Source organism: Pleurodeles waltl, chromosome 1_1 (assembly GCF_031143425.1).
Source record: "Pleurodeles waltl isolate 20211129_DDA chromosome 1_1, aPleWal1.hap1.20221129, whole genome shotgun sequence".
NCBI classification, from domain to species: domain Eukaryota; kingdom Metazoa; phylum Chordata; class Amphibia; order Caudata; family Salamandridae; genus Pleurodeles; species Pleurodeles waltl.
In genome coordinates, this window is record NC_090436.1 from 46,184,079 (window position 1) to 46,209,482 (window position 25,404).

Consider the following 25,404-nt stretch of genomic DNA (forward strand, 5'->3'; position numbering starts at 1 on the left):
GGGTTCGGATGTCGTCAGTGGCTGCGATGAGGGCGGTCTCGGTGCTGTGGTTGGATCGGAAGCCGGATTGCGAGTGGTTGAGGGATCCGTTAGTCTCGAGGAAGGCGGCTAGCTGTCTGTTGACGGTCTTCTCGATGACTTTGGCAGGAAACGGGAGGAGCGAGATGGGGCGGTAGTTCTTGAGGTCGGTGGGGTCTGCTGAAGGTTTCTTGAGGAGGGCGCTGAGTTTGGCATGCTTCCAGCTCTCCGGGAAGGTGGCGGTGTTGAAGGAGCAGTTGATGATGTCCCGGAAATGGGGTGCGATGACGGAGTCGGCCTTGTTGAAGACGTGGTGGGGGCATGGGTCGGTTGGTGATCCGGAATGGATGGTGTTCATCGTATGGATGGTGTCTTCGGTGCTGACCGGGGTCCAGTCGCGGAGGGTGGTGTTGGGGGGCGTCGGTTTGGTGGTTGGGTGCGTGGTCTGTGCGCCGAAGCTGTTGTGTATGTCGGCAATCTTGCGGTGAAAGAACGAGGTGAGTGAGTCGCAGAGGTCTTGTGAGGGAGTGATATTGTTGTTTCCGGCGCTGGGGTTGGAGAACTCTTTGACGATGCTGAAGAGTTCCTTGCTGTTGTGTGCATTGTTGTCTAGTCATTCTTTGAATGCTGTCTTCTTGGTGGTGTGGATCAGCTGGTGGTGTTTGCGAGAGGCGTGCTTGAGGGCGGTCATGTTGTCTGTAGTCGGGTTTTTTCGCCAGGCTTTCTCGAGGGTGCGGCAGTTCTTCTTGGAGTTCTTGAGGTCGTTGTTGAACCAGGAGGCTTTCTTGCTGTTGGGCCTGATGGGATGGGATTTCAGAGGTGCGAGGTTGTCAGCGCAGTTGGTGATCCACTGTGTGAGGTTGTTGGCTGCTTGGTTGGGGTCCGCTGAGCTGGCGGGAGGGTTCTGGCTCAGTGATGTGGAGAGCTGGTCGGTGGTGATCTTGTTCCAGCTCCTGCGGGGAGCCTGTTGTGGGTTGTGGTGAGTCGTGGTTCTTCTGAAGCTGAAGTGGACGCAGCTGTGGTCTGTCCAGTGGAGTACGGTGGAGTGGCTGAAGGAGATGTACTTGCTGGAGGAGAAGACTGGGTCAAGCGTGTGCCCGGCGTAGTGGGTGGGGGTGTTCACCAGTTGCTTGAGTCCGAGGTTGGCGAGGTTGTCCAGCAGGGTGGTGGTGTTGTTGTCGTTGTTGTTCTCCAGGTGGAAGTTGAGGTCCCCTAGGAGGATGTAGTCAGCGGAGGGGAGGGCGTGTGGGCTGATGAAGTCTGCGATGTCTTCGCTGAATTGTGTGCGGGGTCCTGGGGGTCTGTAGATGAGGGTGCCTCTGAGTGTGGTCTTGGGTTCGGTGTGTATCTGGAAGTGAAGGTGTTCGGCGGCTGTGAGGGTGTCGTCGGAGTTGGTCGTGATGCGGATCGTGTTCTTGTGGACGATGGCGATGCCTCCTCCTGTCTAGTTGACGCGGTCCCTCCGGGTGATCTTGTATCCGTCCGGGATGGCGATGTCGGGCGCTGAGGAGGCGTTCATCCAGGTTTCTGTGAGGAAGGCGACGTCTGGAGATGTGGTGTCGAGCAGGTTCCAGAGTTGCACGGCGTGTCTGTGGATGGAGCGGGTGTTGAGCAGGATGCACTTCAGGTGGTTGCTGCTGGTGCTTGGCTTGGCGGGTGCGGTGCGGGTCCGGATGCAGGAGAACTTGCAGGATTGGCAGGCGAAGGGACCGTCGGTGCGTCTTGGGGCAGCTCGGCAGCACCCGGGGATCCGGCTGGTGTTGAGTGCGAGGAGGGTGGCGGCGTCGTAGGTCCGGCGGGTGGGCTGGCAACGGCGGGGGCCAGGGGGTCTGGCGCTGGGCGCAGTCCAGGCGCGGACGGGCACAGACGGGCTTGCCTTTGGCGCGCCAGCGGCGCGCCCGCTGCGCGGCCTCCATGTGAGGGGAAGAGGGAGGGAGGAGCAGCTGGGAGGTGGGAGCGGGGCGGCCAATGGGGTGCAAGGGGGCGGTGTAACCAGGACGCGGCGGCGGGAAAGCGGGCGGCGAGGGGGTGACGCGGCGAGATGAGGGAAACTGAAGTAAAAAGGAGCACAGTCAGGGCAACAAAAGTAAGGGAGAACAAATCAGGGCAACAATACCAGGGACACAGGCACTCGGGGGACAGAATAAAAGAGCGGACACAGGCACTCGGGGTACAGAATAAAAAAAGCGGACACAGGCACTCGGGGCACAAAATCAGAGAGGACACTGGCGCTCGGTCACAGAAGGCGGGCACAGGCAGTCAGGGCATGGCAGCGAGAGCGGTCACACTGGGGGCTGCGTGGCGGTGAGGGGAGCGACCTGCCTGGGACCCAGGGTCAGAGGTCGCTCTCTCTACCGCTGCGCGGCCTCCATATGAGGGGAAGAGGGAGGGAGGAGCAGCTGGGAGGTGGGAGCGGGGCGGCCAATGGGGTGGAAGGGGGCGGAGCTACCGGGATGCGGCGGCGGGAAAAGGGCGGCGAGGGGGTGACGCGGCGAGACGAGGGAAACAGAAGTAAAAAGGAGCACAGTCAGGGCAACAAAAGTAAGGGAGAACAAATCAGGGCAACAATACCAGGGACACAGGCACTCGGGGTACAGAATAAAAGAGCGGACACAGGCACTCTGGGTACAGAATAAAAAAAGCGGACACAGGCACTCGGGACACAAAATCAGAGAGGACACTGGCGCTCGGTCACAGAAGGCGGGCACAGGCAGTCAGGGCACGGCAGCGAGAGCGGTCACACTGGGGCCTGCGTGGCGGTGAGGGGAGCGACCTGCCTGGGAACCAGGGTCAGAGGTCGCTCTCTCTACCGCTGCGTGGCCTCCATATGAGGGGAAGAGGGAGGGAGGAGCAGCTGGGAGGTGGGAGCGGGGCGGCCAATGGGGTTCAAGGGGGCGGAGCTACCGGGACGCAGTGGCGGGAAAACGGGCGGCGAGGGGGTGATGCGGCGAGGCGAGGGAAACAGAAGTAAAAAGGAGCACAGTCAGGGCAACAAAAGTAAGGGAGAACAAATCAGGGCAGCAATACCAGGGACACAGGCACTCGGGGTACAGAATAAAAGAGCGGACACAGGCACTCGGGGTACAGAATAAAAAAAGCGGACACAGGCACTCAGGGCACAAAATCAGGGAGGACACTGGCGCTCGGTCACAGAAGGCGGGCACAGGCAGTCAGGGCACGGCAGCGAGAGCGGTCACACTGGGGGCTGCGTGGCGGTGAGGGGAGCGACCTGCCTGGGAATCAGGGTCAGAGTTCGCTCGATTTGGACCCACCACCCCCACCAGAGGATTTTTGTGGGCCTGATGAAGACTCATTTTTACTTTTGTCCCCACCCTTGTCAGAAGACTTACCATCCTTCTTCTTGCCATCCTTGTCACCCCTTGTATGAACTTTTGTGTTCACTCTTGTTCTGACCCATTTGTCTGCCTTCTTTCCCAATTCTTGGGGATAGGTCAGATCTGAGTCCACTAGATATTGGTGTAACAAGTCAGACACACAGTTATTCAGAATATGCTCTCTCAGAATAAGATTATACAGGCTTTCATAGTCAGAAACTTTACTGCAATGTAACTACCTTTCCAAGGACTTCACTGAACAGTCAACAAAGTCTATCCAGTCTTGTGAGGACTCTTTTCTGGTGTCTCTGAACTTAATCCTGTATTGTTCAGTGGTTAAGCCAAATCCAACCAGGAGTGCATCCTTCATAACTGCAAAATTGTTAGCATCACTTTCTCTAAAAGTAAGGAGACTATCCCTACCCTTTCCAGTGAAAGATAGCCACAATATAGCAGCCCACTGCCTTTGAGGGACCCCCTGTACCATACAGCCCCTCTCAAGTGCAGCAAACCACTTGTTGATGTCATCCCCCTCCTTGTAAGGTGGGACTATCTTGTGTAGATTCCTCGAATCATGCTCTCTAACAGGATTACTATCAGGAATACTGCTGCTGCCACCATGGGGTCCTAACCCCAATCTCTATCTCTCCTTCTCCAGGTCTAGGGATTCCCTATCTAAGGCCAGCTGTTGCTGTTTAAGCTTCAGTCTGGTCTCTTCAACCCTCAACCTTTTGAGTTCCCTTTCTAACATGTTGTCTTCAGAGTGGGTGGGTTGGGAATGCTTGGACACAGAAGATAAATTGGAAACAACAGAGGGGGATTTGTCCCTAACTTACTGAACCCTAATAACTTGGCCTCCAGGAATAAAGACTCCCCTACTATGATGGGAACCTCCATTACTACCAACATTACTAGGTGTACTGCTAAGGGGCAGATCTGGTACAGAACCCTCCCCACCTCCCTCAAGGAGATCCCCTGAGTCAGAATGGGAACCTTCTATTAACCTCTCATTTGAAGTGCCTGCTTGGGACTCATCATTTACAATAAGCATGTTATATAGAAACTCTTTTGTAGGGTTCTTTCCTATCGCTAAACCTCTAAGCAGAGACTCCTTAGGCTCTTATAATTCAAATTGTCATAAGTAGTATTGACCATTTTAAGAGTAGAGTCTTCTACAGACATGATAACAAAAGGTTTAGAGACAGTGAGAAGAAAGAAAAAGTTTCAGAATTTTTTAAAGAACAGAGAAAAAACGTTTTCTAACTTTTAGAAAACTTTTAGAAGTTTTAGAATACTTTTCAGCACTTTGTTAAAAGTTTAACAGGAGAAAAGCAAAATGTTTTGGTTAGGTGTACATACACTGAACTTGTTTTCTATATTATTCTCATATGAAAAGAACACAATTACAAAGTGGTAAGTAGTTACAAGTACTTCTCCCACCGCTGCACAACCAATGTAGGAGGCTGGCCTGGCTTATAGTGGATACCAGAGGTACTTACACCTTGTGCCAGGTCCAATTATCCCTTATTAGTGTCGAAGAGGTGTTTCTAGCAGCTTAGGCTGGTAGAAGGTAGCAATGGCAAAGCAGCTTAGGCTGAACTAGGAGACATGTAAAGCTCCTACTATACCACTGGTGTCATAGGCACAACATCATACGAAAACACAATACACAGAAGTACAAGGTACTTTATTTTTATGACAGTATGCCAAAAGTATCTCAGTGAGTACCCTCAGTGTGAGGATAATATATATACACAAGATATATGTACACAAACCAAAATTATGCAGGTAATAGCAAGAAAAGTAATGCAAGCAGTGTAAAATTACAGTAAATTGCAATAGGAGCACATAGGTAAAGGGGCAACACAAACCATATACTCCAAAAGTGGAATGCGAACCACGAATGGACCCCAAACCTATGTGAGCTTGTAGAGGGTCGCTGGGAATGTAAGAAAACAGTGAGGGTTAGAAAAATAGCCCACCCCAAGAACCTGAAAGGTAGGTGTAAAGTGAACCTACTACCCCCAGAGAGCACAGAAGTTGTGATGGGGGATTCTGCAGGAAGAACAAACACCAACAATACAACAACAGTGGATTTCCAGACCTGAGTACCTGTAAGACAAGGGGACCAAGTCCAATAGTCGCAACAGTGTCGAGAGTGGGCGGGAGCCCAGGAAATGCCACCTGAGGGTGCAAGGAAGCTGCCACTTGTTGGAAGAAGCTTGGAGTTCTGCAAGAAAGAAGAGGACTAGGAACTTCCCCTTTGGAGATGGATGTCCCACGTCGGGATGAAGCTTGCAGAGGTGTTCCCATGCAGAAAGACCACAAACAAGCCTTGCTAGCTGCAATGGTCGCTGTAGAGGTTTTTTGGTGCTGCTGTGGCCCAGGAGGGACCGGGATGTCGCCATTTGGATGAGGAGACAGAGGGAGCGCCCAGCAAGTCAGGGAGCTCTCACAGAAGCAGGCAGCACCCGCAGATGTACCTGAACAGGCACTTGGAAGAACAGTGAACCGGAGTCCATGCAAAGTCAAAAAAGGGAGTCCCACGATGCCGGAGGACAACTCAGAAGGTTGTGCACAGCAGGTTAGAGTGTCAGGGACCCAGGCTTGGCTGTGCACGAAGGAAGTCCTGGAAGAGTGTACAGGAGCCGGAGTAGCTGCAAATCATGAGGTACCGAGCAATGCAGTCTAGCGTGGGGAGGCAAGGACTTACCTCCACCAAACTTGGACTGAAGAGTCACTGGACAGTGTGAGTCACTTGGACAGAGTTGCTGAGTTCCAGGGACCACGCTCGTCATGCTGAGAGGGGACCCAGAGGACCAGTGATGCAGTCTTTTGGTGCCTGTGGTTGCAGGGGGAAGATTCCATCGACCCACGGGAGATTTCTTCAGAGCTCCTGGTGCAGAGAGGAGGCAGGCTACCCCCAGAGCATGCACCACCTGGAAACAGTCGAGAAAGCAGGCAGGATGAAGCGATACAAGGTTGCTAGTAGTCGTCTTGCTGCTTTGTTGTGGAACTCTGATGAGCCCTTGCATTCGTTATCTGGTGATATCCCCAAAGCAAAGACCCCAAATAGCCAGAAAAGGACGTTTGGCTACCAAGAGAGGTAAGAGCCTATCAGAAGGAGCCTCTGACGTCACCTGCTGGCACTGGCCACTCAGAGCAGTCCAGTGTCCAGATGGCAGAGGTCTGGGACACACTGGAGGAGCTCTGGGCACCTCCCCTGGGAGGTGCAGGTCAGGGGAGTGGTCACTCCCCTTTTCCTTTTTCCAGTTTCGCGCCAGAGCAGGGCTGGGGGATCCCTGAACCGGTGTAGAGTGACTTATGCAGAGATGGGCACCATCTGTGCCCATCAAAGCATTTCCAGAGGCTGGGGGAGGCTACTCCTCCCCAGCCTTCACACCTATTTCCAAAGGGAGAGGGTGTTACGCCCTCTCTCAGAGGAAATCCTTTGTTCTGCCTTCCTGGGCCAGGGCTGCCTGGACCCCAGGAGGGAAGAAACCTATCTGAGGGGTTGGCAGCAGCTGCAGTGGAGACCCCGGAAAGGCAGTTTGGCAGTACCCGCATACTATGCTAGAGACCCGGGGGATCATGGAATTGTCCCCCCAATGCCAGAATGGCATTGGGGGGACAATTCCATGATCTTAGACATGTTACATGGCCATGTTCGGAGTTACCATTGTGACGCTGTACATAGGTAGTGACCTATGTACAGTGCACGCGTGTAATGGTGTCCCCGCACTCACAAAGTCTGTGGAATTTGCCCTGAACGATGTGGGGGCGCCTTGGCAAGTGCCAGGGTGCCCACACACTAAGTAACTTTGCACCTAACCTTCACCAGGTGAAGGGTAGACATATAGGTGACTTATAAGTTACTAATGCGCAGTGGTAAATGGCTGTGAAATAACATGGACGTTATTTCATTCAGGCTGCAGTGGCAGGCCTGTGTAAGAATTGTCAGAGCTCCCTATGGAGGGCAAAAGAAATGCTGCAGCCCATAGGGATCTCCAGGAACCCCAATACCCTGGGTACCTCAGTACCATATACTAGGGAATTATATGGGTGTACCAGTATGCCAATGTGAATTGGTAAATTTAGTCACTAGCCTATTAGTGACAAGGTTGGAAAACAGAGAGAGCAGAACCACTGAGGTTCTGGTTAGCAGAGCCTCAATGAGACAGTTAGGCATCACACAGGGAACACATACAGGGCACATTCTTATGAACACTGGGGTCCTGCCTGGCAGGGTCCCAGTGACATATAGACTAAAACAACATATATACAGTGCAATATGGGTGTAACATGCCAGGCAAGATGGTACTTTCCTACACATATGGCCTGCAGCATTTCTTTTGCCACCCATAGGGAGCTCAGACAACACCTTACTCAGGACTGCCATTGCAGCCTGCGTGAAATAACACACAAGTTGTTTCACAGCCATTTTCACTGCACTTAAGTAACTTATAAGTCACCTATATGTTTAACCTTCACTTGCTGAAGGTTAGGTGCAAAGTTACTAAGTGTGAGGGCACCCCTGCACTAGCAAAGGTGCCCCCACATAGTTCAGGGCCATTTCCCCAGACTTTGTGAGTGCGGGAACACCATTACACGTGTGCACTACATATAGGTCAATACCTTTATGTAGCTTCACAATGGTAACTCCGAATATGGCCATGCAACATGTCTAACATCATGGAAGTTTCCTCCATTCCAAATCTGGTACTGGGGAGCCAATTCCATGCATCCTGGGGGCTTCACCATGGATCCCCAGTACTGTCAAACCAGCTCTCTGAGGCTTGCACTAAAGCTAAAGCTACAGCTGCTGCCCCCTCACAGACAGGGTTCTGTCCTCCTGGGGTCTGGGCACCCCAGTCCAGGAAGGAATAACAAGCTCCTTAGAGTACCCCCAGTATTGTCATTCCATCCTTCTGAGGTTTTCGAGGCAGCCCCAGTTGCTGCCACCTCCCAGACAGGTTTCTGCCCTCCTGTCGCTTGAGCAACTCAAGCCCAGAAAGGCAGAACAAAGGATTTCCTCTGAGAGCAGGGTGTTACACCCTCTCCCTTTGGTAAAAAGTGTTACAGGCCTCTAGAAATGCTTTGAAGGGCACAGATGGTGCCCTCCTTGCAGAAACCAGTCTACACCGGTTCAGGGACTTCTTATCCCCTGCTCTGGTGAGAAACTGGACAAAGGAAAGGGGAGTGACCACTCCCTTGTCCATCACCACCCCAGGGGTGGTGCCCAGAGCTCCTCCAATGTGTCCTAGACTTCAGCCATCTTGCTTTGCAAGGTGTGGGGGCACTCTAGAGGTCTCTGAGTGGCCAGTGCCAGCAGGTGACCTCAGAGACCCTTCCTGATAGCATACCTGCTAAGGTAGCTAATCCCCCTCTCAGGGCTATTTAGGGTCTCTCCTGTGGGTTCTCTTCAGATTCTGCTTGCAAGTTTCCTTCAGGAATCCTCTGTAACAACTTCAGCATCCTTTGACTTCGGATCAACCACAGCCTGCTACAAGAAACGCTGTTACTGCAACAAAGTGTCTATAAGAGACACTTTTCTTCAGCAACCTCAGCTCCAAGTCAGCAACTGCAACTGTTTCCATGGTGTGCATGCTCTGGGGACTCCCTACCTTCATCCCGCTCCAGAAGGACCGAAAAAATCTCCTTTGGAGTCACTCCCCTGCTCCAAGGAGGCACCTTCCAAGGCGACGACCGGTACCCTGGGACTCCTCTCACGGTGATGTGCATGCTCCTAAGGGCACAGAGGGTAGACATCATCGACATAGACTGTCCTGAGGTCCTGCTGACGCAATTTGGAGGAGGAAAGACTGTGCCTTCCCTGAGAATGATGGCACCCCTGTGATTTGTGTCTTCTTCACCTCCTGAGGCCTCTGTGCACTCTTTGCAAAATTCCTTCCTGCACAACCTGCAGCATGGGACCTTCTTTTGTTGTGCTACATCAACCACATTTTTCATCTCCTTTGAACCCGGATCCTGCGGCTTCTGGGGGTGCTGGCTGGCATCCTGAGGGCTCTCTAAAGTGCTGAGAGCCTCCTCTTCCTCATATAGAGTTGATGGCCCCAGGTCCCTCCTGGGTCTATCCAGTGCCATTTTGATGAAAAATACACTTTTGCCATTGCCAAGGTTTGTTGGTGCCTTACAACACGAAATCTCATCTGCAACGACTTTCACAGCGTGAAGTACTAGAGATTTTCATTCTCAGGGTAATATAACAAAGAACTTGGCAAAGAAGCTGAAATATGAAAAGACATCTTTATTAAACTCAAATGAGTGAGACTACGTCTCCCAGAAGCTGACCTATAGCAACTGAAAGAGGCAGTCTCCAGAAATGGTCTTAGCTCAGACCTTTTATATCATTTATTATGCCCTAGGCATGCAAGGGGGCTGTACCAGTCACATTCCTAAACAAATGAGAAAAGCTAGAGAGGCAACATGTGAGTAGCCTTTGGGGTTTTAACAGGATTACAGTTGACCATTCACATATTTTCACTACAAAGAAATAGCAGGTTTATGATGACAAGCCCATATTCCAGTTTGTCCAGCCCTCAATCAATTACCCGGCAAGGCTTAGTACTTTCATCAGATATCGACGGACCCCCAATATAAACGGGCACCTCCTCCTTGTAAAGCAAGTCATAAAGAAAGAAACAGAGACAGGTGTGTGTAAGATTAGGCATGGTTTGTGTGTGATGAAAGGTTTATGATGTGTTGTGCCTTGATACTAATCTCATTCGGCCACTGGGAAAGAAACTGGCCGAACAGGTTTGGCTTCAGGCAGTGGAGTCAGCTTGCCCAGGTCACGAAGAAGTCATAAGAAACTGTACGTGTCCTAAAGCATGAGCATGGCCTTAGTGCAGCCTATGTGAGGGCAACCACATAAATGGCTATCGTTCTAAAATGGGATCAATATGCAGTATCATATACAAGGTCATTCCATTGATGAAACGCGATAAAAACACTCGTACATATCGTATTTGCCATTTGCGGCTCTCTGATACTAAAATCGGCATGATAGGGCCATGCCTCCAGTGTGGTTCCGAAATTTAAAGTACCACAAGCGTGGGACATCTTTTGCATCATACAAAAACCCACTGGCATCTTTCTAGGGTGCATTTCTGCAATCTTCAACTAACCAGGGACTCTTCTTTTGCACCCTCTTCTGGGTTGGCAGGGGCTCCTGTCCTTCTTGGAACTTCCTTCGACTTCTGGACTTGGTCCCCTTCCTTTGCAGGTCTTCAGGTCCAATAATCCAGCAGTTGTTCTTTGCAGACTTGGTTGGTTGCTGCAAAATCCCAAAAACGAGGTGTAGTGTGTCCTAAGAAAACTTGCAGTACTTTACTCCTGCCTTTCGGGGCTCTGGGGTGGGGTAATTTACTTACCTTTACTGTATTCTTAATCTCCCAGCTATTCTGCACACATTACACTTGTCTAGGGGGGAATTTGTGATTCACATTCCGCTTTTTTAGTATATGGTTTGTGTTGCCCCTAGACCTATTTTTTCCTATTGAATTCTATAGGATTGCCTGCTGTTTCCATTGTTCTATGACTACTTACTTGTCTAATTTTGGTGTCTAGTGTATATATTGTGTATAACACTTACCTCCAGAAGGAGAATTGTCTCTAAGATATTTTTGGTACTGTGTCACCCAAATAAATACCTTTATAACACTTACCTCCAGAAGGAGAATTGTCTCTAAGATATTTTTGGTACTGTGTCACCCAAATAAATACCTTTATTTTTGGTAACACTGAGTATTGTCTTTATTTGTGTATAAGTACTGTGTAACTATAAGTGGTATTGCATGAGCTTTGCATGTCTCCTAGTTCAGCCTAAGCTGCTCCTCTATAGCTAACTCTATCAGCCTAAGCTGCTAAAACAGTACTACATTTCACTAATAAGGGATAACCTGACCTGGTATAAGGTGTAAGTACCCAAGGTACCCACTACAAACCAGGCCAGCCTCCTACAAAAGGCATAACTGTAAACTGGTAAGGCCCTCCAAAGCTTGAGAAAGCTGTCTTTGGTTTAGTATCTTCTGATAGTTTGATTTGCCAATACCCTGCAGTCAAATCAAAAGTGCTTAGATACTTGGCAGATGCTAGTGTATCTATCAGCTCATCTGCCCTGGGTATAGGGTGAGCATCAGTCTTTGTGACTGTATTGAGCCTTCTGTAATCTAGTGTAGGAGGCTGTCCTGGTTTGTAGTGGGTACCTAAGGTACTTACACCTTATACCAGGTCCAGTTATCCATTATTAGTGAAATGTAGTCAGTGTCTAGAAGCCAGCCTCTCTAGGGGTAGTGTGGATGAGCAGCCTAGGTCTAACTAGGAGACATGCAAAGCTCATGCAGTCACACAGTACTCACACACATAAACAAAAATACTCAGTGTTACAAAAATAAAGGTACTTTATTTCAGTGAAACAAATGCCAAAAATACCACAGAGACGATATGTCCTAGTGAGGTAAGTAGTACACCAATTACATACACTAGTATGCACAAATAGCTGTAAAAACAGTTAGAAAACAGTGCAAATAGTGAAAATCACAATAGTTAGGTATGGGCCTGGGGGAACACAAACCATATACTAAGAAAGTGGAATGCAAATGTCAGTTTCCAACCTAGGCAAGTGTAGGGTGTAGAGGGGCACTGGGAGTATTAGAAAACACCAAAAGTAAGTAATATAATCCACCCCAGAGCCCAAGAAAGCAGGAGTAAATCACAGTAACTTTCCTAGAGCACACAAGAACACGAGAAACAAGAACCAGAAGAGACTGTAAGACATCAACAGTGGATACCTGGACCTGAAGACCGGCAGAAGACGGGAACCAGGTCCAAGAAGCACAGAAGAGTGCAGGGAGAACAGGAGCTCCTGCTATCCCAGATGAAGGTGCAAAAAAAGAAACACCGGTGAAGAACAACAGTCAGTACTCCACCCAAGAAGACGGATGCAGGTTCCTGGTTGGTGCAAATAATGTCCTACGCTGGATGGAAGATTGCAGTCTGGTTTGCGTGGCTGGATTCCACCAACAAGCCTTTGCACACGCAAAGCTTGCAGTTAGTGAAAAACGGCGCTGCCCAGGGCCAGGAGGGACCTGCTGGACTCTACCCAGGAGGGTGAGTCTGAGGGGGCTCTCTGCAACTCAGAGAGCCCTCAGAAGACCAGGCAATGTACAGGAGTCCCACAGCATTGGCACAAAGAAGGTGCCAAAGGAGGCCCACATAGCACTACAACAAAGGGTCCCACTCCGCATGAGAACCACGCACGAAGCTGTGCATCACAGGATAGAGCGCTGGGGGTCAGAGCTGCATGGTGCATGAAGAACTTTGTGGAAGGATGCCAACAAGCCTTGGCAACTGCAAAACACGTGGTGCACAGGGGTACTCTCTTGTGTGGGAAGGCAAGCTCTTACCTCCATCAAAGTGGGACAGTAGGACATTAGGACCATTGCAACCACTTCAGTCCACCTCCATGAGGCAGGATCAACACAGCTTGTCAGGAGAGGGGAACTACACTGCCCGTCCGCGCAGAGAAGTGCCTGCTGAAGCAGGGGAGTGACTCCTCCACTCCAAGGGAGATTTCTTCATTCTTCTGGTGTAGGCTGAAAGCAGGCTGCCCTCTGAGGATGCACAACCAGGAAACAGTTGCATTTACTGACAGGAGCTGAAGATAAAATGTTGCACAAGTTGTCTTTGCATCTTTGTTGCAGTTTGTAGAATGCCTTGAGGGTCCAGATGCAGTTTCTTTGGTGAGAAGGTGAAGTAAAGATTTCCTGCTGGAGTCCTACAATTCGAGTCAGAAGAACCACCCAACAGAGAGGGACCCTAAATAGGCCTGAAAGGGGGACTGGTCAGCTAAACAGGTAAGCACCTATCAGGGGAGCGCTCTGACGTCACCTGCTGGTACTGGCCACCCAGATGCTCCCAGAGTTCCCTGCCAACATCGAATCTAAGATGGCAAAACGCAGGGACCCTCTGGAGGAGCTCAGAGCACCACCCCTGGGTGGTGATGGTCAGGGGAGTGGTCACTCCCCCTTCCTTTGTCTGGTTTTGTGCCATAGCAGGGCCTGGGTGTCCCTGAACCGGTGTAGAATGGATTGTGTAAAGAGGGCACCAAGTGGGCCCTTCAAAGCATTTGCAGTGGCTTGGGGAGGCTATACCTTCCACTCCTGTAACACCTATTTCCAAAGGGAGAGGGTGTAACACACCTCTCCCAAAGGAAATCCTTTGTTCTGTCTTCCTGGGCTTGAGCTGCTCAAGCAACCAGAGGGCATAAACCTGTCTGGGAGGTGGCAGCAGGTGGGGCTGCCTGGAAAACCTCACAAGGCTGGAATGGCAGTACTGGGTGTCCTCTAAGGAGTCCCCAAAGTGCATGGAATTATTCAACCAATGCTTGCAAAAGCATTGGGGGTATGATTCCGATATGTTTGATATGAAACATGCCTATGTTTGGAGTTACAATTATGTAGCTGGACATGGGTAGTAACCTATGTCCAGTACAGGTGTAAAATTGCGTACCCGCAAGTCTGGGAAAATGGTCCTGGAGGTCGTGGGTGCATCTCTGCTAGTGCAGGGGTGCCCTCACACACACGTGCTCTGCACCCAGGGCTGGAGGACCTGCTATAGGGGTGATTTAGAAGTGACCTGGTGCAGTGTAAATGCATGCACCTTTTCACACAGGCAATGGCAGTCCTGCAAAAGCCTTTGCATGGGCTCCCTATGGGTGGCAAAAGCAATGCTGCAGCCAATAGGGATCCCCTGGAACCCTAATGCCTTGAGACCTAGGTACCAAATACTGGGGACTTATACGTGGGCACCAGCATGCCAATGTTGGGTGACATACTGTCTTACCAGTCTACAACAACAGAATTTAGAGGAGAGGGAGCATAATCACTAGGGTCTTGGTTATCAGGATTCCAGTGAACCCAGTCAACCACACTCAGGAAGAAAATGGGAGTAACTGTGGTAAAAATAGGTTACTTTCCTACAATTATAAGCAAAGTTTGTTATTTTAACTGCACAAATCATCAACAATATTTTAATTCTCATCCTTTTTTGGTATGCTATTTTGTATGGCTTACCAGAGACACCTTCTGCTGGACACCAAATATCTATTGTTAGTACTACACACCACACACACACACACACACAGGCACCCACCCACACACACACACACACACACAAAACACACTACAACATACCACATGCACTTGGCTAAACTTTGGACAGGCTCCCTTCAGGTACTGTCTTGAATGGAGACGCCTATAACATTTTGCAGACACATACATGCCAACCCTCCCGATTCAGGCAGGAAATTACTGCTTTAACAGCTAGTCTCCCAATTCCTGCATGCAGAAACCAAATTCAGAGTTTTTAGAGCTGTCAAACATGTTTTTCAGTCAACTTCAATCTTCCCCTAAAAGAATTACCTACGAAATCAAATGTCATCTGTTAGACCTGACAGCCTTAGGGTAGTCACCCCTAACTTTTTGCCTGCCTCCCTCCACTTTGTGGATACTGTTTTTGCTGGTTTTTAGACTCTGCGCACTTTACCACTGCTAACCAGTGCTAAAGTGCATATGCTCTCTCTCTGTAAACATGGTAACTTTGGATCATACCTGATTGAACTATTTAATCTACTTATAAGTCCCCAGTAATGTGCACTCCAGGTGCCTAGGGCCTATAGATTAAATGCTACTAGTGGACCTGCAGCACGGATTGTGCCACCCACTTAAGTAGCCCCTTTTCCTTGTCTCAGGCCTACCATTGCTAGGCCTGTGTGGGCAGTTTCACTGCCACCTCGACTTGGCATTTAAAAGTACCTGCCAAGCATAGAGCTCCCCTTTTTCTACATATAAGTCACCCTTAATGTGTGCCCTGGGTATCCCCTAGAGCAGGGTGCTGTGTAGGTAAAAGGCAGGACATGTACCTGTGTAGTTATATGTCCTGGTAGTGTAAAAAACCCTCAATTCGTTTTTGCACTGCTGTGAGACCTGCTCCCTTCATAGGCTAACATTGGGGCTGCCCTCATACACTGTTGAAGTGGCAGCTGCTGATCTGAAAGGAGCAGGGAGGTCATATTTAGTATGGCCAGAATGGTAATACAAAATCCTACTGACTGGTGAAGTCGGATTTAATATTACTATTCCTGAAATGCCACTTTTAGAAAGTGAGCATTTCTTTGCACTTAAATCCTTCTGTGCCTTACAATCCACGTCTGGCTAGGTTTAGTTGACAGCTCCTTGTGCATTCACTCAGACACTTGCTGGAGAAGAAACCTGAACCAGAAACTACATCCTGCCAAGAAGAACTGCCTGGCTGCTCAAAGGACTCACCTGTCTGCTTTCTACAAAGGACTGCTGTCTTGCTGTTGCCCTGCTGCCTTGCTGAACTCTTGTCTGGCTGTGAAAGTGCTCTCCAAGGGCTTGGATAGAGCTTGCCTCCTGTTCCTTGAAGTCTCAGGACCAAAAAGACTTCTTCCTTTCACTTGGACGCTCCGTGCGCCGAAAATTTCGACGCACAGCTTGTTTCGCGGCGAGAAAAACGCCGCACACCGACGCTGATCAACGCGACGCTCTCGGGACGATCGAGACTTCGACGCACAACCTCGCAAGGACAACGCCGCCCGACTTTCCAGGAGAAATCGACGCGACGCCTACCGTGAACGCGAAACTTTGACGCACGGCCTCGCAAGGACAACGCCGCCCGACTTCCGAGGAGAAATCGACGCGACGCCTGCCGTGAGACCAAAATTTCGACGCACGGCCTCGCAAGGACAACGCCGCCCGACTTCCAAGGAGAAATCGACGCGACGCCTACCGTGAGATCGAAACTTCGACGCGCAGTCCCGCAGAACGACGCGCAGCCGGAAAACAAGTAGGAGAATCCACGCACAGACCCGGGACATCTGGTAATCCCCGCGATCCACGAAAAGAGACTGTCTGCGCGCCGGAAAACGACGCCCGACTTCCCCGCGTGGAAAAGAACGACGCAAGTCTTTGTGTGCTGAGGAGAAATCGACGCACACACCCTTTTTTCACGCATCTCTTCTCCCGTGGTCCTCTGAGGAGATTTCCCACCAGAAACCAGGTACTTTGTGCTTGAAAGACACTTTATTGCATTCTAAAGACTTAAGACACTTTATATCACTTCCCTGTGATATTTCTACAATTTTCCATTTGCAACTTTATTCTTTTTGACCTACAATTATCCTGATAAATATTATATATTTTTCTAAACACTGTGTGGTGTATTTTTGTGGTGCTATATGGTGGTATTGTATGATTTATTGCACAAATACTTTACACATTGCCTTCTAAGTTAAGCCTGACTGCTCGTGCCAAGCTACCAGAGGGTGGGCACAGGATAATCTTGGATAGTGTGTGACTTACCCTGACTAGAGTGAGGGCTTTTGCTTGGACAGAGGGTAACCTGACTGCCAACCAAAAACCCCATTTCTAACACTGGTGATCAGCGGTGAGGATAGGACTTGTATTTGTGCAGTGACATACAGTAGCTAAGTATCTCACTACCTACCCACAGTTGAAGGTCAACTTGGTTTTTATCTCTTTTTGAAAATCCGTTTTTTCCTGACAATTTTCAAAAACTAAATCCTCACTCAACATGTCTCTGACTGGGTCTCAGACAGGGGACTTTGACCTAGTCCAGTTGGATACATACACGGTCAAACAACTAAGAGGATTCTGCAGGGCATTAAGGGTACCCACCCAAGGGGCCTCCAGAAAGGAGGACTTTCAAGTGGCACTGAGGGCCTGGGCAGAAGCCCATTTAGAGGATGATGAGGAAGGGGAGCCAGAAAATGGCCCCTCAGAAGGATTTTCACTATCTATGGATGGTGTTACCACTGCAATTGTGCACCCTTCCAGACCAGGGAGCAGTGTCTCCATGCAAAGCCTGACCGCAGAGGAAAGGAGAGAGGAAAGGGAGTTCCAATTGCAAATGGCAAAACTGAAAATTGAGGCGCAACAGGAGGAGAGGAGGGCAGAAAGAGAAGCCAAACAAGCTGAGGCTGAAAGAGCAGCCAAACAGATTGAAGCTGAAAGGACAGCCAAACAGATTCAAGCAGAAGCTGAAAGGGCAGCCAAACAAGCAGAAGCTGAAAGAGCAGCCAAACAAGTGGAAGCTGAAAGAGCTTTGGCTGAAAAGAAACTATTGTTGGCTCATGAACTGAGTCTCAAGGAGCTGGAGATCAAGGCAAGACAGTCTGAATCCAGCAATAATGGTGGCAGCATACAGACAGGACCTGCTGGAGAAAAGAAGGTTCGTATACCCAAAAATGTGGTGCCCAGTTTTGTGGTGGGAGATGACATAGATAAATGGTTAGCTGCTTATGAAGTTGCACTAAGGGCTCATGAGGTTCCTGAAGGGCAATGGGGGGTAGCTATGTGGGGTTATGTGCCGCCATTGGGGAGGGACACACTTCTCACATTGGATCCACCGGATCAAAACACATACCCACTCCAGAAAGCCACTTTACTTGCCAACTTTGGGCTGACCCCTGAGGGATACCGTCAGAGGTTCAGGGACAGCACCAAACAAACCACACAGACATGGGTAGATTTCTTTGATTTCTCTAGTAAGGCACTGAATGGATGGGTGCGGGGCAACAAAGTAGCAGATTATAAAGGTTTATATGACTTGATCCTGAGAGAGCATATGCTTAATGTTACTTATACCGATTTGCGCCAGCACCTAGTGGATAGTAAGCTGACTGATCCCAGGAAGCTTGCTGAGGAGGCGGACCTCTGGGTTAGCACCAGAGTGTCCAAAAAGGTACCTGGGGGGGACTCCCACAAAGGTGGTCAGGGTTCCCAACAGAAGAAAGAGGGGGGAGATAAACTTACAGATAAGGAACTCTCTAAAGGCCCCCAAAAGAATTCCCAGGGAGGGGGTGGCAACCCTTCCTTTTCCAAATTTGGGAAAAAGCCAGGGACATTTGACAGGTCAGGAAAATCTAACCCCAAATGCATGGAGTGTTACCAGTATGGTCACTATAAAGGCGATCCCCAGTGCCCCAAGAGGGCACCGTCCACTACTGGACAGGTCCCTGGGTTGACTAGTGTAGCGCTCGGGGGGGAGATGGACCCAGATAGCTGTGGGGGACAGGTAGAGATTTCCCTAGTGTCCCTGGGAGAAGGAGAAATGATGTCCAAGGTCCACATGCCTAAAAATACTTCCAAGTACCGGCAGTGGGTCCTCATTGATGGGCAGAAGGTGGAGGCTCTGCGTGACACAGGAGCCAGTATGACTACTATCAAGAGTCAGCTGGTGTCCACAGAGCAGATAATCCCTAATACATTCCACCAGGTCATAGTCGCTGACAATCGCGAGAGTCACCTACCGGTGGCTCGGGTTCCCTTTGAGTGGGGGGGGGGTCTCTGGTACTCTGAAAGTAGCTGTGAGTCCTGCCATGCCTGTAGATTGTCTGTTAGGCAATGATCTTGAGCATACTGCTTGGAAAGAAGTGGAGCTCAGATCTCACCTGGAGATGTTAGGGTTACCTGAGTGGGTCTGCATGACCACCCGGTCCATGGCTGACCGAGAGGGAAGTCAAGGGCATCTGGAGCCTGGAACGATGGCCCAGAGAGCTGCCAAGAGGAGGGACGAGGGGCGCGGGAAACCGGCCCCAGAAGTTCCCACAGTGGCTGACGGGGCTCCTGAGGAGGAGACTCCCGAGCCAACTGGGGAAGACATTGCCACCCTAGGTGACTTACCTGAGCTTGCTGGCTGGCAAGTTGAGGGTGGACCCACCAGGGAGGAATTCTGCAAGGCGCAGAAAGAGTGTCCCACTCTAGAAGGGTTGAGGAAACAAGCCTTAAACCAGGCAGCAGGTGACGCCTCTGGCAATCACCACCTATATTGGGAGAATGATCTCCTCTACAGTGAGCCTAGGGTTCCGGTCTTTGGGGCAGCACGTGTGCTGGTGGTCCCCCAATGTTACCGAGCCTTCCTACTGGGTCTGGCTCACGACATTCCCCTGGCAGGACATTTGGGACAAGACAAGACCTTCAACAGGCTTGTCACCCACTTTCACTGGCCCAAAATGAGGACACACTCAGACAAATTCTGCAGGGCTTGTCCTACCTGCCAGGCTAGTGGTAAAGCAGGAAAGAGGGTTAAAACCCCCCTGATTCCACTTCCTGTCGTTGGCACCCCCTTTGAAAGGGTGGGCGTCGACATTGTTGGCCCCTTGGACCCCAAAACTGCCTTAGGCAACAGGTTTATCCTGGTTTTGGTGGACCATGCCACCCGGTACCCAGAGGCAATCCCTCTGAGGACCGTAACTGCATCGGTGGTAGCCAGAACCCTGATGGGGATATTTACCCGTGTGGGATTCCCCAAGGAGATAGTGTCTGACAGAGGCACTAACTTCATGTCCGCGTACATGAAGCATCTGTGGGATGCGTGTGGTGTAACCTACAAGTTCACCACACCCTATCACCCCCAGTCTAATGGGCTTGTGGAGAGATTCAACAAGACCCTGAAAGGCATGATTGGTGGCCTCCCTGAGGCCATGAGGCGTAAATGGGACGTCCTCTTACCATGCCTTCTCTTTGCTTACCGAGAGGTCCCCCAGAGGGGGGTAGGGTTCAGTCCCTTTGAGCTTCTCTATGGGTACCCCGTCAGGGGACCCTTAAGCATTGTCAAGGAGGGATTGGAGAACGCTCCAAAGACACCCCCTCAGGACGTGGTCAGCTACATGTTGGCCCTCCGCAATCAGATGACCCGCTTCTGGAAAGAGGCCCAAAGTAACCTGGAGGCCAGTCAAGAGGTGATGAAACAATGGTATGACCAGAAGGCCACTCTGGTAGAGTTTCAACCTGGAGACAAAGTGTGGGTAATGGAGCCAGTAGAGCCCAGAGCTCTCCAGGACCGCTGGTCTGGCCCATTTGAAATAAAGGAGCGGAAAGGGGAGGCCACTTACCTAGTGGACCTCCAAACCCCTAGGAACCCCCTAAGGGTGCTCCACGTGAACCGACTAAAAGCTCATTTTGAGAGGTCGGAGATCAACATGCTTCTGGTCACAGATGAAGGAATGGAAGAGGAGAGTGAACCTCTCCCTGACCTCCTCTCTGCCCAAGAAGGTGATGGGTCCGTAAGCGGGGTCATTCTGTCTGACTCCCTGACTCTAAACCAGAAAGGAGACTGCTATGAGCTGTTGGAGCAGTTCTCCCCCCTCTTCTCCCTTACTCCTGGACTGACCCACCTCTGTGTTCATGATATTGACACTGGTGACAGTCTCCCTGTGAAGAACAAAATTTACAGGTTGTCAGATAAGGTGAAGGCCAGCATCAAGGAGGAGGTCTCCAAGATGTTGACGCTAGGGGTTATTGAGAAGTCCAGTAGTCCCTGGGCCAGCCCAGTGGTGTTGGTCCCTAAGGCTACTGCCCCAGGCGCGAAGCCAGAACTCCAGTTCTGCGTGGACTACCGGGGTCTCAACTCAGTCACACGGACTGATGCTCACCCCATCCCCCGAGCTGATGAGCTCGTGGACAGGCTAGGCGCTGCCAAGTTCCTGAGTACGTTTGACCTTACTTCAGGGTACTGGCAGATCGCCCTGACTGAGGGGGCTAAGGAAAGGTCCGCCTTTTCCACCGCTGACGGCCATTACCAGTTCCGGGTGATGCCGTTTGGATTGAAAAATGCCCCCGCTACCTTCCAACGGTTGGTTAACGGGGTCCTGGCTGGCAAGGATGCCTTCTGTGCAGCCTACCTGGATGACATAGCTGTCTACAGTTCCAGCTGGGAGGAACACCTGCTCCACCTCAAGGAGGTGCTTCAGGCCCTGCAACAGGCAGGCCTGACCATCAAGGCTAGTAAGTGCCAGATTGGGCAGGGTTCCGTGGTGTACTTGGGACACCTAGTAGGTGGTGGCAAGGTGCAGCCACTCCAGGCCAAGATCGAAACTATCAAGGCCTGGCAACCACCTCGAACCCAGACTGAGGTGAGAGCCTTTTTAGGCCTCACCGGATACTACCGCAGGTTTGTCAAGGGCTATGGTACCATTGTGTCCCCCTTGACAGAACTCACGTCCAAGAAGCAACCTAGGTTTGGTGAATTGGACAGAGGCTTGTCAGAAAGCCTTTGACGCCCTGAAGGAAGCCATGTGCACGGCCCCCGTGCTCAAGGCCCCTGACTACTCCCAGGAATTTATCGTGCAGACAGACGCTTCAGAGCATGGCATAGGGGCAGTTCTAGCACAGCTAAATGAGGAGGGCAGAGATCAACCGGTAGTCTTTATTAGCAGAAGACTATTACCACGGGAACAGAGGTGGAGTGCTATTGAAAGAGAAGCTTTTGCTGTGGTCTGGGCACTGAAGAAGCTGAGACCCTACCTGTTTGGGACTCACTTCCTAGTTCAGACAGACCACAGGCCCCTCAGATGGCTCATGCAGATGAGGGGCGAGAATCCAAAACTCTTGAGGTGGTCCATTTCCCTACAGGGGATGGACTTTACGGTGGAACATCGCCCAGGGGTTGACCACGCCAATGCTGATGGTCTCTCCAGGTACTTCCGCCTTAGCGATGAGAGCTCCCAAGAGGTCGGGTAGCTCTCCCCACTTTCAGCTGGGGGGGACACATGTTAGACCTGACAGCCTTAGGGTAGTCACCCCTAACTTTTTGCCTGCCTCCCTCGACTTTGTGGATACTGTTTTTGCTGGTTTTTAGACTCTGCGCACTTTACCACTGCTAACCAGTGCTAAAGTGCATATGCTCTCTCTCTGTAAACATGGTAACTTTGGATCATACCTGATTGAACTATTTAATCTACTTATAAGTCCCCAGTAATGTGCACTCCAGGTGCCTAGGGCCTATAGATTAAATGCTACTAGTGGACCTGCAGCACGGATTGTGCCACCCACTTAAGTAGCCCCTTTTCCTTGTCTCAGGCCTACCATTGCTAGGCCTGTGTGGGCAGTTTCACTGCCACCTCGACTTGGCATTTAAAAGTACCTGCCAAGCATAGAGCTCCCCTTTTTCTACATATAAGTCACCCTTAATGTGTGCCCTGGGTATCCCCTAGAGCAGGGTGCTGTGTAGGTAAAAGGCAGGACATGTACCTGTGTAGTTATATGTCCTGGTAGTGTAAAAAACCCTCAATTCGTTTTTGCACTGCTGTGAGACCTGCTCCCTTCATAGGCTAACATTGGGGCTGCCCTCATACACTGTTGAAGTGGCAGCTGCTGATCTGAAAGGAGCAGGGAGGTCATATTTAGTATGGCCAGAATGGTAATACAAAATCCTACTGACTGGTGAAGTCGGATTTAATATTACTATTCCAGAAATGCCACTTTTAGAAAGTGAGCATTTCTTTGCACTTAAATCCTTCTGTGCCTTACAAGCCACGTCTGGCTAGGTTTAGTTGACAGCTCCTTGTGCATTCACTCAGACACTTGCTGGAGAAGAAACCTGAACCAGAAACTACATCCTGCCAAGAAGAACTGCCTGGCTGCTCAAAGGACTCACCTGTCTGCTTTCTACAAAGGACTGCTGTCTTGCTGTTGCCCTGCTGCCTTGCTGAACTCTTGTCTGGCTGTGAAAGTGCTCTCCAAGGGCTTGGATAGAGCTTGCCTCCTGTTCCTTGAAGTCTCAGGACCAAAAAGACTTCTTCCTTTCACTTGGACGCTCCGTGCGCCGAAAATTTCGACGCACAGCTTGTTTCGCGGCGAGAAAAACGCCGCACACCGACGCTGATCAACGCGACGCTCTCGGGACGATCGAGACTTCGACGCACAACCTCGCAAGGACAACGCCGCCCGACTTTCCAGGAGAAATCGACGCGACGCCTACCGTGAACGCGAAACATTGACGCACGGCCTCGCAAGGACAACGCCGCCCGACTTCCGAGGAGAAATCGACGCGACGCCTGCCGTGAGACCAAAATTCCGACGCACGGCCTCGCAAGGACAACGCCGCCCGACTTCCAAGGAGAAATCGACGCGACGCCTACCGTGAGATCGAAACTTCGACGCGCAGTCCCGCAGAACGACGCGCAGCCGGAAAACAAGTAGGAGAATCCACGCACAGACCCGGGACATCTGGTAATCCCCGCGATCCACGAAAAGAGACTGTCTGCGCGCCGGAAAACGACGCCCGACTTCCCCGCGTGGAAAAGAACGACGCAAGTCTTTGTGTGCTGAGGAGAAATCGACGCACACACCCTTTTTTCACGCATCTCTTCTCCCGTGGTCCTCTGAGGAGATTTCCCACCAGAAACCAGGTACTTTGTGCTTGAAAGACACTTTATTGCATTCTAAAGACTTAAGACACTTTATATCACTTCCCTGTGATATTTCTACAATTTTCCATTTGCAACTTTATTCTTTTTGACCTACAATTATCCTGATAAATATTATATATTTTTCTAAACACTGTGTGGTGTATTTTTGTGGTGCTATATGGTGGTATTGTATGATTTATTGCACAAATACTTTACACATTGCCTTCTAAGTTAAGCCTGACTGCTCGTGCCAAGCTACCAGAGGGTGGGCACAGGATAATCTTGGATAGTGTGTGACTTACCCTGACTAGAGTGAGGGCTTTTGCTTGGACAGAGGGTAACCTGACTGCCAACCAAAAACCCCATTTCTAACATCATCCCTTTGACAGGCTTCAACATTTTATTTTTGGCATAGCGAAAACAAAAGCTGAGTTTACAAATATGTTTTTGGTTGTGCTGTTAAAATGACGGCATTGCAGATGTCTATTGTTTCTTTCCTGCAGCTTAAATTAAACTGGGTGGGAGGGTAAACTAGACCTTTTATTTGTTATTATTGTTAACAACAAGCCAGCCCTGCTCGAACTCTTTAGCTCACTTCACCGTTAGGAAAGATCTCTTATGTCCGTGTTCTGCAGCACTGGAGGGCAGAGGTGCAGGTTGGTAATATGTCTATGCAGTCCTCTTAGTGTGTGCTCGATGTACCCTTACAAAGATTACAGCTTGCAAATGAAAAAAGTACTGTGCAGAATAAATCATGCAACAAAGGTAGATACACCTTAGTGCCTTTCAAGAGCCAGTTAACCACTCCAAAGGTGTGCATCCTAGGTCAGCAGCGAATGGCACACAACCTGCTCCCCCCACAGACCGTGAGTCATTCACACTTTTGTAAGCAGCAACCCGCTGCTGGCACTCAGCCCTCTTTGTGAGGGGCAAAAGTGCTGCCGGTAGGATATCCATCATTAAACGAGTGGAACAGCTGCTCCGTTAATAATAAATATCCCAGTAGCCCCTGGTCTTCCTGCCCCCCTTCCCCCACTCTCCCCCTGTAGAGTATTTGTCTCTCACAAAAATAACAGCTGACTAGGAGTAGAGGCAATGACTGAGCATGCTGCTGAACTAAATGTGTGTCAGTGGAATCACGCATGGTAAGGTTATGACATTGACTCACAAATGTGCTTGTTTCAGGCCGGCCCTCCGTGGCAATTTCCCGCCCTCCGGCTACTCACAGAGTGATACCGGCCAGTGGGGTACCGGCTAGTACGACTGACAAAAGCACCTCTGCTGATGACTCTAAAATCAGCGACGATGCTTCCACCTCTACCAGGGAAGGTAAGTGTTGCGGGGCCTCGCTCTGACATCTTTTGGGTGATTTTGGGCTATGTACTAGGTTCTTGTCCATGATATGTGTGGTATCCTGTTACTGCCACTCTTCAGTTTCCCACTGTCTCTGCTGCTCCCCACTCAAGTGTGCAACTAATGCTCACTTGCGACTCTAGCATTTCTACAGCATTTCTTTCCCCTAGCTCCTTTGGTCTTCCTCAGTTCCTTTTCCCCCTGCTGCTCCTTTCAACCCATCTCTCCAAAGAATGTTTTGTCTGCCTCCACCATCTTCTTCCTTTTGCCCTCCCACTACTCCTTTCATCTGTCTCAACCCACTCCTTTTTGTCAGTCTGTCCTGGTTCTTTCTGCCTAACTCCACCAGCTACACCCCCTTACTTGTAGCTCCTCTCCTTCCATGCCCCTCTCACCTTCCTCCTTTCCACCTATCTGCTTTTCCACATTTGTCCTCAGCTG

The 25,404-nt window shown here is 50.4% G+C and overlaps 1 protein-coding gene across 1 annotated transcript in view; it reads left to right on the forward strand.

The window, feature by feature from the left end:
- The window catches only part of LOC138260406 (uncharacterized), a 95,386-nt gene that overhangs the window by 15,977 nt on the left and 54,005 nt on the right, over window positions 1-25,404 (forward strand). Inside the window, exon 2 of the mRNA XM_069208898.1 lies at window positions 24,796-24,939. Within this exon, the coding sequence (XP_069064999.1) occupies window positions 24,796-24,939 (144 nt within the window). The remainder of the gene's footprint in view (window positions 1-24,795; window positions 24,940-25,404) is intronic.